At 36.2% G+C, this 14,494-nt stretch overlaps 1 protein-coding gene across 3 annotated transcripts in view; it reads right to left on the minus strand.

The window, feature by feature from the left end:
• LOC118202849 (uncharacterized) overlaps window positions 1-14,494 on the minus strand; it is a 48,641-nt gene that overhangs the window by 16,904 nt on the left and 17,243 nt on the right. For all 3 annotated transcript variants that reach the window (XM_085827437.1, XM_085827436.1, XM_085827434.1), the window contains exon 7: window positions 4,161-4,252. In XM_085827437.1, coding sequence (XP_085683563.1) covers window positions 4,161-4,252 — 92 coding nt within the window. The remainder of the gene's footprint in view (window positions 1-4,160; window positions 4,253-14,494) is intronic.

Here is a 14,494-nt window from a genome sequence, read left to right on the forward strand (position 1 = left end):
ATAAAGAAATTAGGAAAAATAGGAAAAAGCTCTGGATGTATAAAACACTTTTATAATTAATAATTATAATTTTATTTTAAATTTATATCCACAGCTCATCTTTGTCTCTTTTCTTTGTCTCAACTAAACTCATAAATGTGCAAATCAATTTATGATGAAAGAAAACGCGTCATGATTAGATGTACAAATGTTCCGTAAAACCAACATTAAATTTTCATTGCAGAATCTAAGGGTTAGAAAAAAATGGTTGAGACTTTAATACACTTACGACCTAAAATGTGTGAGGAAACGTGAATGAATACCTGCCTTTTCATTAGAGGCAAAAGATAATAAGTGAAAACATCGGTTAAATATTGGGAACTCAAAATAATTGAAATAAAATAAAATAATATATATGTATTATTTTATTTTAATCAATATATATATATGTCAGATAAAAATATGAAAGCAAGTTTCTAATTTTAATTGGCTATAACCTCTTTTATTTCATTTGGAGACTTCCTCTCTCTGTCTTAAAAATAGCGCCATAAGTCTAAACTGCATCGTACGAATTAATCATGCGATCTTACGTAACCCTTAATGCAGATATCTCTTGCCCAATCAAAATAACTGTAAACCAAAACTAACTCGAATTGAAACGTTCCGACTCCCTTCCATTTTCCTCTGCATTACTACTGCGATACTCTCTATCTCTTCTCGCTTACGCTTTTATCCTGTTAAGACGTTGCAGCAAGCTTCTACGTTAGATTCTATTGCAATAGTATCAAAATTGTAAATGTTCCGTAAATAGGCACTGTTGGAATGCCAAGTGAATTCTGACCACAAAATGTGAATTTAAATAAATATGGCATTTAATCCGGCTTGAATGCTTTTTCTTCAAAATTTCAGAATGGATGGACGCTCTAAGCATCACGTATCTACACCGTATTTCTGCGTTTCTACGTCTCAGTGCTCCCAAATTTGGGCTTTTATTACATTTATTACATTATATATATAAGATGTATATAGGATATATATATATATATATATCTTATATGCATATATATATATATATGCATATAAGATAAGGCTTATTAAATTATACACATATTTTACTGCATTTCGTTTAAACTTATTTCCTCAAATTTCATTAGAGAAATATTTCGTAATAAGCTAATTAAGTTCACATTTCACGGCAAGGCAAAAATACATAAAAACTCAAAACATCTTCATTAAAAATTGTAAAAAATATAAAACACAAAATACGGATAAAAACAGTTTTAAAACAATTTTTATGATCAAAATTTGAGTTTCTACGCCAAAGCAAGCAATTCCTTCAACGAGCAGAAAGACATACTTTTCGGTGTGCAAAACTGAAAGTTTACTTTCGGTCACACTGGGGAAAAAGATACTGAATTTTGTGCACAAACTGACTTAATTCACTATTCTACTAAGAGTTTCATATGTAAATAAACGGCAGCTTCGTTAGGCTTAGTATCACTTAACCCTTGGAGTACTGAATTATTTGAAGATTTTTATGCCAACGGGACGGATTTAATTTGTCGCTATATGGATTAATATGTAAAAGTAATACATTTTATTTGAAACAGCATTTTAGTTACAATACTGATTACGATGGACGAGTCATACTCGTCCACCGTAATTTAGCCCAAGTAAGCTGATGACGAGCCTTACTCGTCAAATGTAACCAAACTTATTAATTACTAATAATTCTACAATTTTAGCGTAAAGATTAACTAAAGACATTGAAAGTTTAATCATAACATAAGACAACATAATTCAATCACTTCTAAAGCAAAAAATGCACAATTTATCAACATATAAGAATAAAAAAACTGAGCTCGAGCCGGACAGATGGGGAGAGCAATATATATAGATATATACATATACATCTGGATTCGAAAAGCATTGTGCATTTCCCCTGAAGAGTCAATAATGAGATTTGAATTAGGCTAATTTACCATTTACAGCCTTTTTGTATTTTTGCTTATATCTTATATAACTTTTGTACTTCCATTCAAATGTTTTAAGATATTTTTAACTTTAATCAACATTTTACTTCCAATTTGATTTGAGTTTTAAATTCACTTTTTATTTGTAAGTATTCTAGTGATAATTTCATTTATCTTGTATTTACACTTTTAATTGCACTTTATTTTAACTTTTGTTAAAATTATTCACCGGAACCACAGTATCACATCTGCTTTAAAGCAAAAGCATGAAGAATATTTTTTTACCTTGTTTTCTAATTTTTGCAGCTCAATGCGCAAAATTCTTGACCACAACGGCCTTTTATAGTTTGTTCTCCTTTCTTAAGTTATACATATATATATATAGATATAGATATATTTATATACGTTTGCTGGCACCGATTGCAACCAAAAAGGAAAGTGCCCAAAGTATGCGTTATACCAACCCCACATACAAAATATTCAACGTTCTAAGGCTCCTTGTTTTTAAAATTTTTCGCTATTACAGTACGTCCTTTACCTCGTACAAGGAAGTAAAAACAACAAAGATGCAAACTGCATGACATGTGCAAAAATTCCAGAACCAAAAGTGAAAAGTAAAGAAAAAATGTCATCATCATCAGGAGGTTGGTGCAACGAAAGATGTGAATATGTTAGCCTGTTGACGATACAACGAAGGATGTACATGTCTTCTTTTTCCTTTTCATTTTTGGTTTTGCGCCTGTCATGCAATTTGCCATTGTGTTCCCGTTTTTTTTTTTTTTTTTTTTTTTTTTTTTGTTTTTTGCTTATGGTTTGTTCCGGATTAAATATGGATGGACGTTGAACGTAATTTTTTTCCTGTATTATCACCATCACTTGTTGCTACTTTCAGCGCGCATTGGAATATATATGTAGATACACATTAAATATCAATCTTTGTTGGATACAGAAACAGGTTTAGAAATGCGGCCATCATTCTCCATTAAGGTTTGTTGAAATCATAATTTTGAGCTCTTTCAGTCAGCCATTCCACACTGAAAACAAGATGCCGAAATATGTGAATTGCTCATTTTAAGCATATTACATTTGATGCAGAAGGCATTAAATACGCGAAATCTATAATAGTTTTAAAAAACCTGTATTTACCAGGCCTACATGTCAAGTCATAATTTTTGTCATTTCTCGGGTCAAATCTTTTCACTTTTAGTTCCATAACGGTTACGTTATACTGCCAAGGCATTAATCAACGATGCTACATGGTATTTGTCAATCTATTGCTGAGGGCACATGAAAGAAAAGCTTAGTCCATGAAGGTTTTACTATCTTTTGAATATTTTCTATTGCAGTTTCTTTAGTAATTTGTTTGCTAGCTCATTATTCCTAAATACGCTTTAATCCACAAGATGCAGAATTGAGTTCCTTCAATTTGGTGAAATGTTTGCATTGTAGAGATGAGTAGTGAAATGTAGTTGGTGTTACTGATAAAGTGGATGGCAGATTGTCTATCAGCAAACATGTTTAGTTACTTTAATTATGAAAGGTGCAATGAATAATGGCTTTGGCTCGATTAAAAGTATTAAGTACTCAGATGTAATTTTCGGTAAGAGGCAGATAATCCTCGGGGCTTTACCATAATAACACACACACTCCATTGCTAGACAATATCGACGAAGTAACCAAACAACTGGTACTTATCTCACACTTCAGGATATAATCTATGAAATCTATGCCTCAGATATCCACCAGTTTTCATGATTGACAGAATTTCGAAATTGAATACGATATTTTATTTCGGCTTTTATGTCTGAAATGCCCTGTTTATTTCGAACTCTCACCTAATTTTAATGTAGGCGTTTCATATTCAAGTCGATAACAAATAAAAGGGCTCTTTTTATAATTTTAAACAGTATTTCTCTCATTCGTTTGACTTTTCTACCAGAAATTGCATTTTTTGTATGCTCAGTCATCCGGAATTTTAGCGTATGTGAAATTCAACAATCCCGAGCTTTGCCTATAGTTGAGCTTTGACTGCAAATGTTTTCGTGTATTTGATCTGTCATAATTTAAGTAATCTATAAACTGGAAACTTTACATAGTATTTGATACGTTTTCTCAGTTCTTATGCTGAAAATACGAAATCGAAAAAATATTTTAACTTACATAAAAGCAAATTTCTGAACGAGATAATATTTTTAAAAAAATTATTACCATCTGGATATTGGACGGGAGGCAAAATATACGCTCCCAAAGCTTCTCTATCCTTTTCCTTATCTCTGTCGTAGACAATACTAGGCATGGAGCTGAAAAACAACAATATATATGCACAAGAAGTTAATGCAGCTAGTTCGTAACTATTCTAATTACATGTACTACTATGATTTGCAACAACTCATTATTGCGTAACAATCGAAACTCTATTGGAGTTCAACAGTCAAATTTGTAAATTAGCAACTTAAAATGGATAATATTAAATATCTGAATAAACAAATACCCCTTTTTAAAAGCTCCTACAGATAAATTATGAGAACAGTTCAGTTTAATTGACGATGAGTGGGGTACTTGGTCTTACCAGTTGTTAACAGGTATTGTGTCACGCTCATCATTATCTAGATTTATTTTAATTTAATATAATTATAACCAAATTAATTACGTTATTCATATTCATAAACATACAATGAGCTAAAAATAAAATAAAATTGTATTAAATTGTATAAAAAGTCCACGGTTCATGGAATTTAAATCTGCTCTATGTGCTCTTCAAGATAGTCCTAGTCTCCATTTGTATGTTCCGATACCAGCGCTAAGTCTCGGCCACGGGGGTATAAAATTTATGAACTTGGCTGTTCCCGATGATCCACCTTTAATCATCACCTCTCTCTCTTTCAACCTAGTAAAACAGGTTGAAAGCAGAAAGAATTTATCGTCCATAGCGTAGACTCCTTATTCACTTCTTTCCCCGTAAACCCTTAATGGTCTCCTTCATTACCCTTCAGCCAGTGCTTTTTCTTAATCACTTCAGTTTTCTTAACGAAGTTGTGGAGGTAATTGCATTAAGTTGCAAAGGTACTCCGGAAAATATCGCCTTGGGCCTTGGGCCGATGATCCATCCCTCAGCAACCGCTTTTTCGACTCTTTCGCCTTCTTCGGTCAATGACCTCGTCCCCCCACCCCGACCACCCCAAGGGTCTTAGCTCATAGCTTGAATACAGTTACCTTACCTTTCCCGAGGCCCGGTTTACCGCGCCTCTCTCCATCAGCTGACTCGTCTCCATGGCAACCATTCAGGCTCTCTGCGTTCCGGTTGCCTCTCCATTGTATCCGAGCGCAAGCAGTTGACTCGCGACGGGGGGCTAAATGCCTTTAATTGTGATCAATGCTTGTTCTCTCCTCCTGTGTCCAAACAAGAGGACTCTCAACGAATCTTGAATTTTAGCTAAACTGCTTCTTTCGTATACTTTAGCTACTGCTTTCTCTTATCCATTCCATTTTTCTGAACGAAGATGTGGAGGTAATTGCATTTAATTGCAAAGGTACTCCGTAATTCAAACGCCTTGGTCCTTGGTCCGATGATCCATGGGGTGGGTATATACTCACTCTTCATGGGCCGGGAGGTGTAAGTCCTCATGCACCAGGGTATTGGTAGCCAAATAGCAAACTGGACCATTGAGAGTCTGGTCACTGCTGTCCTTGGTTTTCCATGTAAAGCCTAAGGAGAGGGGCATCCCGAGTAGTGCTGGCAGGCAGCCAAAATTCACGGCCAGCAATCGCTCCGAGTTGCCATCGCCCACCCGATCGTCCCATCGTAGTCTCGTTCAGGCTGAGACGGTGGTTCTAGCTGGACCGTGTTCCCTGGTTTAGCGGTAGGTTCAGCTATGCTTGAGCGCTTAGCGGAGGGAGCTTAAATGTGTTGGTGTCCCGGGAATGTGGGATCCTGGGCCCAGCAGAAGTGTTACATTCCATCCTTTGGGTGGCTTGACTGGTGTTTCGGCACCGGTCCCTGAAATGCCGTTAAGTTCGCCGTTCCCTGAAATGCCGTTAAGTTCCAAGTTCCCTTTCTAATTAATACCTACCTATGGATCCCAACTATTCATTGTGAATATCCCTTAACGTGTTAAAGCGACGAACTTTGGGCATTAAAACGGAGATCTTAATCTCAGGATTCCAAATCTCACAAGTAGGGGAATGTACGAAATGTCGTATTATAGAAATTTGCTTTCGGTCAAAAATGTTTGTTTCTTCAGGATAGGGCAAATTTGAGCGTTTCATGGTTTAGCGTCTAGTTTCTATCCTTGAAGAACTGAGGTTTATTTCAAAGAACGTCCATTCTCAACCAGCTAAAAATATTACAATAAATGTCTCATTTCCTGTCTGCGCTATATTATTCCTAATATGAATCGTTTTCTAATAAACTGTTGAATAACGGGAAGAAGGAAAACATATACGTATATGCAATTGAGAATGCATAATTAGAATTTCATTAAGATAATTCACGCCCACCAGAGGCCGAGCGGTAAAGTCGCTGAACACTGGTAGTTCGATCCGAGGTTCGAATCCCGCGAACGGGCTGGCTGCATGGGTATTTTCGTGATTTTCCCCATGTGTAACGTGTATACGAGCCAGATTCCCTTAGAAAGTCCTGCACGAAGGCATCCATACCCTTAGGCTGATAGCCCTCGAGGCTTTGCTGTAATTAAATAACCTAATCTAACCTAACCTAAGATAATTCACGAAAAAACATGTTAACGCAGCTTTTAATGTGCACATTATTTTGGAGTTCATAAGAACCTTTTTGGATACATAATTAGTGCGTAATGTATTTTTAATTTTAGTACATTTACCAGCATTGCATAATTTTAGAGGCACGTCTTTGTTAATATGTGAACCATTTGGATCTTCATTATGGTAATATATTTATACGAATTAACTACCTGCTGCATTGTTTGCGTGAACTGTTTGCTGGTCTGTGTCATAGATTTTGTATTCATTTTTATTTTGTGCAGCATGTCTTGAGCAATGCTTATTTTTTATGTGAGTAGCAAGTAAATTTTGCTGTATATTATATTTGGCGCAAACCAGGAAAGAACATTGAATTCCATACTATACTACCGAAGTTTGCGGATTATTCGTTCATCATGCTCCAAATGTTCTCAGACTGGCGCTTAAAGACTTACGGGAAAAAACTTATAGCTTTCAATGCAGTGAATATCATTGCAAAGGAACAGAATGAATTTATATCTGAAAATATTAATCCTAATATTATTAAATTTCTAATGATGGAAAACAAACATTCTAGGTCCTTATTGAAATCATTTCTTTTGTTTAAACGCTTGAAAATGTTAGCTCTTTGATGTAAGTCAAAGAAATATAGAAATATTTGCGGAGAGAATAAGGTTGTTGAAAGTTACAAGATTTTATCTGGTATTACTTTCTTGATGTAATAATAGGGAGAGAATCAGTAGAAAAAGAAAGAGTGAAAAGGATAATGTAGTTTGAAGGTTAACGCGGCCATTAATAGAAAACGCAACTACTTCTCTGGGGCACTTGAATGTGTAGACAAGCTGATAGACTATGTTTAGTATTTTTTGTTACCAAACAAATTTCTAGTGTGTCTTTGCAACAATAAATGGCGCTACTGCCTCATGATTCAATTATGGTTGCTTTGGTAACGAAACTTTCAAGTACGTGAGTTATGTGTACTGTTCTTTTTTGGTTTTTTATTGCGACAGTGCTTTGAGTAATGTGTGAATCAAGTGCTGTGTCGTCAAGTGGCCGGCATTTCTTCTATTTAAAAGTGTTATGTAAAATAAATAAGTGATATAATCAGCTTTCTTTTTGTGAACCCATTCGTAAGCAAACTACGATGCACAGTGGCGTAGCGAGAGGGGGGCAAGGGGTGCATGATGCCCCGGGCGCCGCTCGTACAGGGGCGCCAAATGGTCTCCAAACAAGATTTTCCGGAAAATTTCAGTTTTTATTTTGATCGATTTCTGGAAAATATATTTAAAATTAATAACTATTGTAATATAATTAATTATTTATTTTCTTGATTTGTGTAATAAAATGCTTGCAGTACATCAACCAAAACGTTCTTTCTGACTTCTTTATTTCTCCAAAGTAGAGATATATATTTAAACGAAATGCACGTATATCTCTCGCTTTTTATTTTAAAACGATAACACGACCTTGTCCCGAATTTCTCAAATATATCCAGTTTCCAAATTCCGATTCCATAATCTAGAAATGACATTTTTTGAGATTCGTAACGCTTCCGCTACAATGGATTGCGTTTGATTCTCCTGTAAACGTCTGATGGCCTTCCTAGCTACTGATTCAACTAAGTCATCTTGCTGAGACGTCGTATATTCACTGCTACGAAGCATTCAACGCATGTGAATTGTTTTTAATCTTCTATTACAAAAAGGAATACTGCAGGTCGTTCCTTACTCCTTATCTAAAACGCATAGTTTTCGACGTCACAGACTAAATTTGCATATTCCCAACTTTGTAAACGTTATAATTTTCCTTTATAATCTCTTCTATTTTCTTTTGTTCAAAAATGTTATCGATTATATGGTTATTTCATACCGAACCCAGAATACACCCTAATTGTTTTGAGCAGTGAATGTGACTGCATGACGTTACTCCGTAGTAGAAAAGAAATAGAACCTAAAACTCCACTGCAGATCTATACAGAATATATTTTTCCAAACCTAAGAGTCGCACTTTAAATACTACTTACTATGAACGTTCGTTCAGCAAATTAAAATAAATTTTCACATATTTACAATCAACGGTGGGACAAGATCCCCTAAGTCATCTAGCATTTTTAAGTGTGGAAAGAGAAAAATTTGAAAGGATCGACTTTGATGAAGTAAATGATAAATTTGCTTCTAAATTTTCAAGGTAAGAAAAATGTATACATAATAATTAATTTTATTCATGTATTATATTATTATTAATAAATATAAGAGCCCGACCAAGTCGAGGTGCACGTGATTGAAGCGAGATGAGGACAAATTAAAATTTTTAAGTTGGCTGGTGGTGTGTCTGACAATTTTAGATCTTTGGCACTCCAAGCATGATGGTGTCCAGTTGGCTATTTCCTTTCGCATGCTATTCCATACGAAACTTTGCTATATCAGTTTCCTTGAAGCCTTGATGCCAGGATGTGACAGACGATGTAACTGACTAAAAATGGCATGGCGAAACACGGAGGGAACATAAGGTCGAAATCTTGAATCCTGAACATCACAATAAAGTGATTTTCCAGGTGACAGCTGCATAGGCTGCAAGTTGAGATTGGTGGAAGATTTGCTTTTCAAGAGGGTTTGTAGTTCTGAATCCCGGTGTTGTTCATCCGCAAGGGCAGCAAAGTTTATTGGCGAAGGAACGGCTAGTTCTTCAATACGAGACAAGATGTCTGCTACAATATTCTGCGAACCCGCAATATAACGGATATCTGTTGAAAATTGCCCTATGAAGTCTAGGTGTCTCATTTGACGAGGAGAAGCTTTATCCGAACGCTGCTGAAAAGATTAAGGGTTTGTGATCTGTGAAGATCATGAAAACGCGTCCCTATAGCATATGCCGATAATATTTGACAGCTTCATAAATTCCTAATAATTCGCAATCGTAAGTGCTGTATCTGGTTTGTGCTAGTGAGAGTTTTTTAGAAAAATATGAAAGTGGTTTCCATAATTCTTGACCTTTTTTTAAAAAACTGCTCCTATACCTGTCGTTGATGCGTCAACGTGTAGAGATATTAGGTTATTTTTTGGAAGCAGAAGAGATGAAAAATATGCAACGCCTTCGCCGGGAATCGAAACGCGGACCTCTGGAGTACTGGCCCAGCGTGCAGAACCACTACCTCATGAAGGCACGCTAGGAAAGCGGGAGAAATACCTTATAAACTCCCCTATTTAAAGGGCGACTGGGGTTTTTAGGAGCCGCAATCGCCAAATCCTGGGTGTGGAGAATCCTCATTCAACACCCCTTTTATTTTGGGCGCCACTGTAGAGACATTAGGATATTTGGAAGCAAGAGAGATTGAAAAAATAGCAATCGCCTTCGCCGGGAATCGAACCGCGGACCTCTGGAGTACCGGCCCAGCGTGTAGAACCACGAAAGCATGCTAGGAAAGCGGGAGTCCCTCACCTTATAAACATAGAGTGATAATGGTTTAGATGCGGAAGGATACTGCAAATTTGTTGCCGAAATTAAATCATTTTTGCATTTTTTTAACGCTTCGCGAGATTCTGCGGTCCAGGTTATAACATGTTTATCGTTTCTCTTGATTCCAACCAAAAAGGAATTTAGAGGTGCTTGTATGGTTGCTGCATGAGGTAAGAAACGCCGATAAAAATTGAGCATAGCAAGAAATCTTCTTAAGTCGTAAGTCCTTCACTGTAGATGGTTCGGGCATATCGCGGATAGCGGTGACTCTATCTGGAAGGGGTCGAATCCAATCAGAGGAAATTTCATGACCAAGAAAGGATACTCTTGACTGGCCAAAAACGCATTTAGAAGGATTAAGACTGACACCGTACCTTTGAAAACGTTCAAAAACTGTTCTCAAACGTGAAAGGTATTCTTGCTCTGAAGAGGAGGCGATTAAGACGTCATCAAAATAAGGTACACAAAAGTCGAGGCCGTTTAGCACCTGCTTCACGAAGCGTTGGAATGTTTGAGCAGCATTGCATAAGCCGAAGTCATGACCGGAAACTCAAATAGTCCAAAAGGCGTAATAACCGCAGTTTTTGGAATATCAGCTGGCTTAAAGGGCACTTTGTGATACACCTGCTCAAGATTAATGGCTGTAAAAATAGCTTTTCACTCCAAAACTTGCATACAGCCTTGAATGTGAGGGATTGGGTAACGATCAGGAATTGTAGCTGCATTTAACCGGCGATAATTGCCACACGGGCGCCAGTTACCATTTCGTTTCCGAACTAGATGGAGCGGACTGACCCTAGAACTTTTTGAAGGACGGCAAATTCCCTGTTCCATCATGTATTGAAGTTCCTCTTTGGCGGCTTTAAGCTTGTCCAGAGTTAAGCGTCTTCGTTTAGCGGCAATCGGAGGTCCGGTAGTTTCAATATAATGTAATACATCCTGCTTGGGTTCGGAAATACCCATAACTGGGCGCGTGTTTGTAGGGAATTCTCTGAGAAGTTGATGCCATGGGGGAGTTACCCGAAATCAGTTTAATGCTCAAATCTTGACTATTGCGAATTACTCCCGGATAAGTTAAGTTGGTTGTGGAATCTATCAAACGGTGATTTTTAAGATCGGCAGGCAAAGAAAATTTTTGAAAAAAATCTGCGCCAATAATAAAACTTGAAACAGTAGCAATAGTGAATGGCCATTGGAAGTTGTGGTGCAATCCTAAATCAACAGATATCAGGCGTTCACCAAAAGTTTGAATAGGAGTTCCATTTGCTACATAAAGTTGTAACTTGGTAAGGCGCTTTTGTTCGTGAAAATGTGGTGGAACGATAGAAACATCAAAAAACAAGAACGACAAGAAACTTAAGCCCGAATTCTTTTCGATGAGAAAAAGGCGTGCAAAATTCCAGCCGCTGTCGTTCACAACTTCAAGCAACGGCCCTTCTCGTTTCCTTGGTCGTTATAACGACACGGTGGGCGGCATTTGTTTGCCTTGTTTCGAAATTTGTGGTGGTAAAAACAAACACCCGGTCATGAAAAATTATAATAAATTCATTGTTACCGGTGATTTTAACTCTAAACATCCAAGCTGGGGCGCAGGAGATATTGATGCAAGAAGGCGATTGGTATTTGACTTTATCGTCTCTAATAATATAATTTTACTAAATGATTTGAGTTTTCCTGCAACTTTCAAATCTACCATCGGTGAGGTATAGACTGATCTTGTTATGACCTCACCAGGTTTGTCTATCAATTCTGGAGCTCTGCAAGTTCTGATGGATGAGAGTCTTAGTGATCATCGTTATTTGCAGTTGAATTATGATGAAAAATATTCATTGTGCTCCTAAGATTGTTTTAACAAGAGATGTCCACCGGATTACAAGGTATTGTTATAAAATTGCTCCGATAATGCAGAAATTTAAATTAGTTTATTGAAGTGTGAGGACTCTGATACAATTGAAAAATTTTTGAGGATCTGTCTATCGATGTTAGAAAGAAGTTACGAACAAAACAAAAGGGAAGTAAGCAGATTTCGTGGTGGACTCCACAACTTACTTGTATGCGACGCCGGATACGTGCTTTGAGGAAAAGTTTGCAAATTTTGAATTTAACGGACAATATACGTAATGAAAGGAAAATTGCATATAAAAAAAGAATTGGCAACTTATAAACGTCTAATTTGGAACACAAAATTTGAAACTAAGAAGAAATTTTTTCTTAATAATCTTTATTATTATAATGGTTTTTATCGAATTGCCTCTGAAAAAGTGAGACGTGCTGTTGCTCTGTATAATCCTCAACACGCTGACAATTTGATTGAACTCAATAGACAGAAGCTTTTTCAATCACTCAAATTGGGAGCACCTGAGGATATTTCATTAGATGATGATAGACTTTCTGATTGCCATTGGATGACGCTGTAATTACAGAGGCAGAGATCAGAAGTGCAGTTGAACAAATAAGGCGTCGAAGCGCTCCGGGCCCGGACTGTTTTAATCCTATATTTGTTCAGATTCTAATTTTTACATATCTGGATATTTTTATATTGCTTTTTAATTACTGTTTTAAATTTTATGCGTTTCCAAGAAATTGGAAAATCGGTCGAGTTGTTTTAATTCCAAAGCAGAATGATAGATATAGACCAATTGTACTTTTGAGTGTTTTTGGAAAAGTGTATGAAAGAATCTTGGTTGAGAGATTGAAGTTTTACTTGAATAGTAGAATGATGCTCAGTCGGCGACAGTATGGTTTCACAACTGGCTGTTCTACATATGATGCATTATATGATACTATTGACTTTATTAGAAGCAATAAGAGTTCGCATCACGTAGTGCTGCTGTCCTTGGATGTTTCGTCTGCATTCGATTCAGTGTGCTGGAACTCTATTTTACAAACCATGATTAACCTTAAATTTCCAAGGAATTTGATTCAATGTTATAGGAGTTATTTTAACAATCGCAAAATCTTGTTTAATGCTTTTAAGGATGAGACTGCAGAGATAGAACTAGAGATTTTCATTGGTTGTCCGCAGGTCTCCTGCAGTGCTCCCCTGCTCTGGAATATCATATTAAACAAATTTCTTATTTTGGAATTCCCCAGTTATGTTAACTTTATTGCATATGCAGATGATCTTGCTGTTCTGATGTATGGTGCATCATTGGAAAAACTCGAGAAATCATTTGAGAATGTTATGTTAAAACTGGAAAACTCGAGAATCGGCGAGGGTCTTGAATTCAACTTAGAAAAATTTTTGCAATCATTTTCCCGCGGGCTGGGATCAAAGTGAGAGCTCCACAATTTAGATATCAAGGAAAAAGAATAAAGTTTGTTGATGTTATTAAATATTTGGGAGTCAAGATTGATTGCAAGTTGACCTTCGCAGATCATTTTAAAACAATTCATCGGCTCTCAGATGATATGTTAATGTTTTACAGGAGATCCTTTTTCTAGTGAGACACTTTGTAACAAATCATGCATTCTTAAAGATATTCTGAATAATGTAATTATCCCTAGGGTTTTCTATGGAATTGGTGCCTGGGGATCCAGTGTCAGGGATTTGGTCAGGTTGAGGAACAAACTCGATGCGATACAGAGTAGCTGGTGCTTAATGATTACAAGATGTTTCCGTACTGTCTCAACTGAGGTGCTCTGCGTTCTATCCGGCACGCCGCCTCTTTCAATTTTATATAAATTATATTTTGAAAAATTTTTGTTCAGAACTGGTAGACTTTATTTTAAATTGTATAAAGATATTTTGATTACAAGGCATATGTTTGAAAGAATTAATAATATTTTGGTACATCCTTCTGATTTATGTGTTTTTGAATTTGATTGTAAACTCCCAATAGTCGGAGAATTGGATATTTATGCTGACGGGTCCAGGCAAGATGATAAATTGGGTGCAGCATTTGTGATTTATCATTATGGAACTGAAATTGAAAATAAAAAATATAAGCTTAATAATTATAATTCTGTATTTCAATCGGAATGCTGTGCTTTACTTAAAGCCCTTAAATGGGTTAAGAAAATTTTGACTTGTGTTAATTCTATTCATATATATACTGATTGTATGTCTTTGCTTCAATCCTTGACCTCGGCCCGTCCTACTAATTTATTATATTTGATATTAAATGTCTATTGAAATTTTTGATGCAGAATATGTGCATTCATTTACACTGGATAAAAGCACATGTTGGCTTTTTTGGAAATGAAAGGGCCGACGTGCTGGCTAAAGAGGCGACCACTAATGATGATTGTGAATATAAACAGAAATTTCTGGTTTGAGAAGTTATGCAATTTAAAACATGAACAATTTTTATAATGATATTTGGAATACTACTAGATGGAATGAATCAGAGAGGTGCGTGGGTCTTTTG

The sequence above is a fragment of the Stegodyphus dumicola genome, chromosome 12 (assembly GCF_044657685.1).
Source record: "Stegodyphus dumicola isolate Sdum_Otavi_A_Nest chromosome 12, ASM4465768v1".
In the NCBI taxonomy this organism is placed as follows: Eukaryota; Metazoa; Arthropoda; class Arachnida; order Araneae; family Eresidae; genus Stegodyphus; species Stegodyphus dumicola.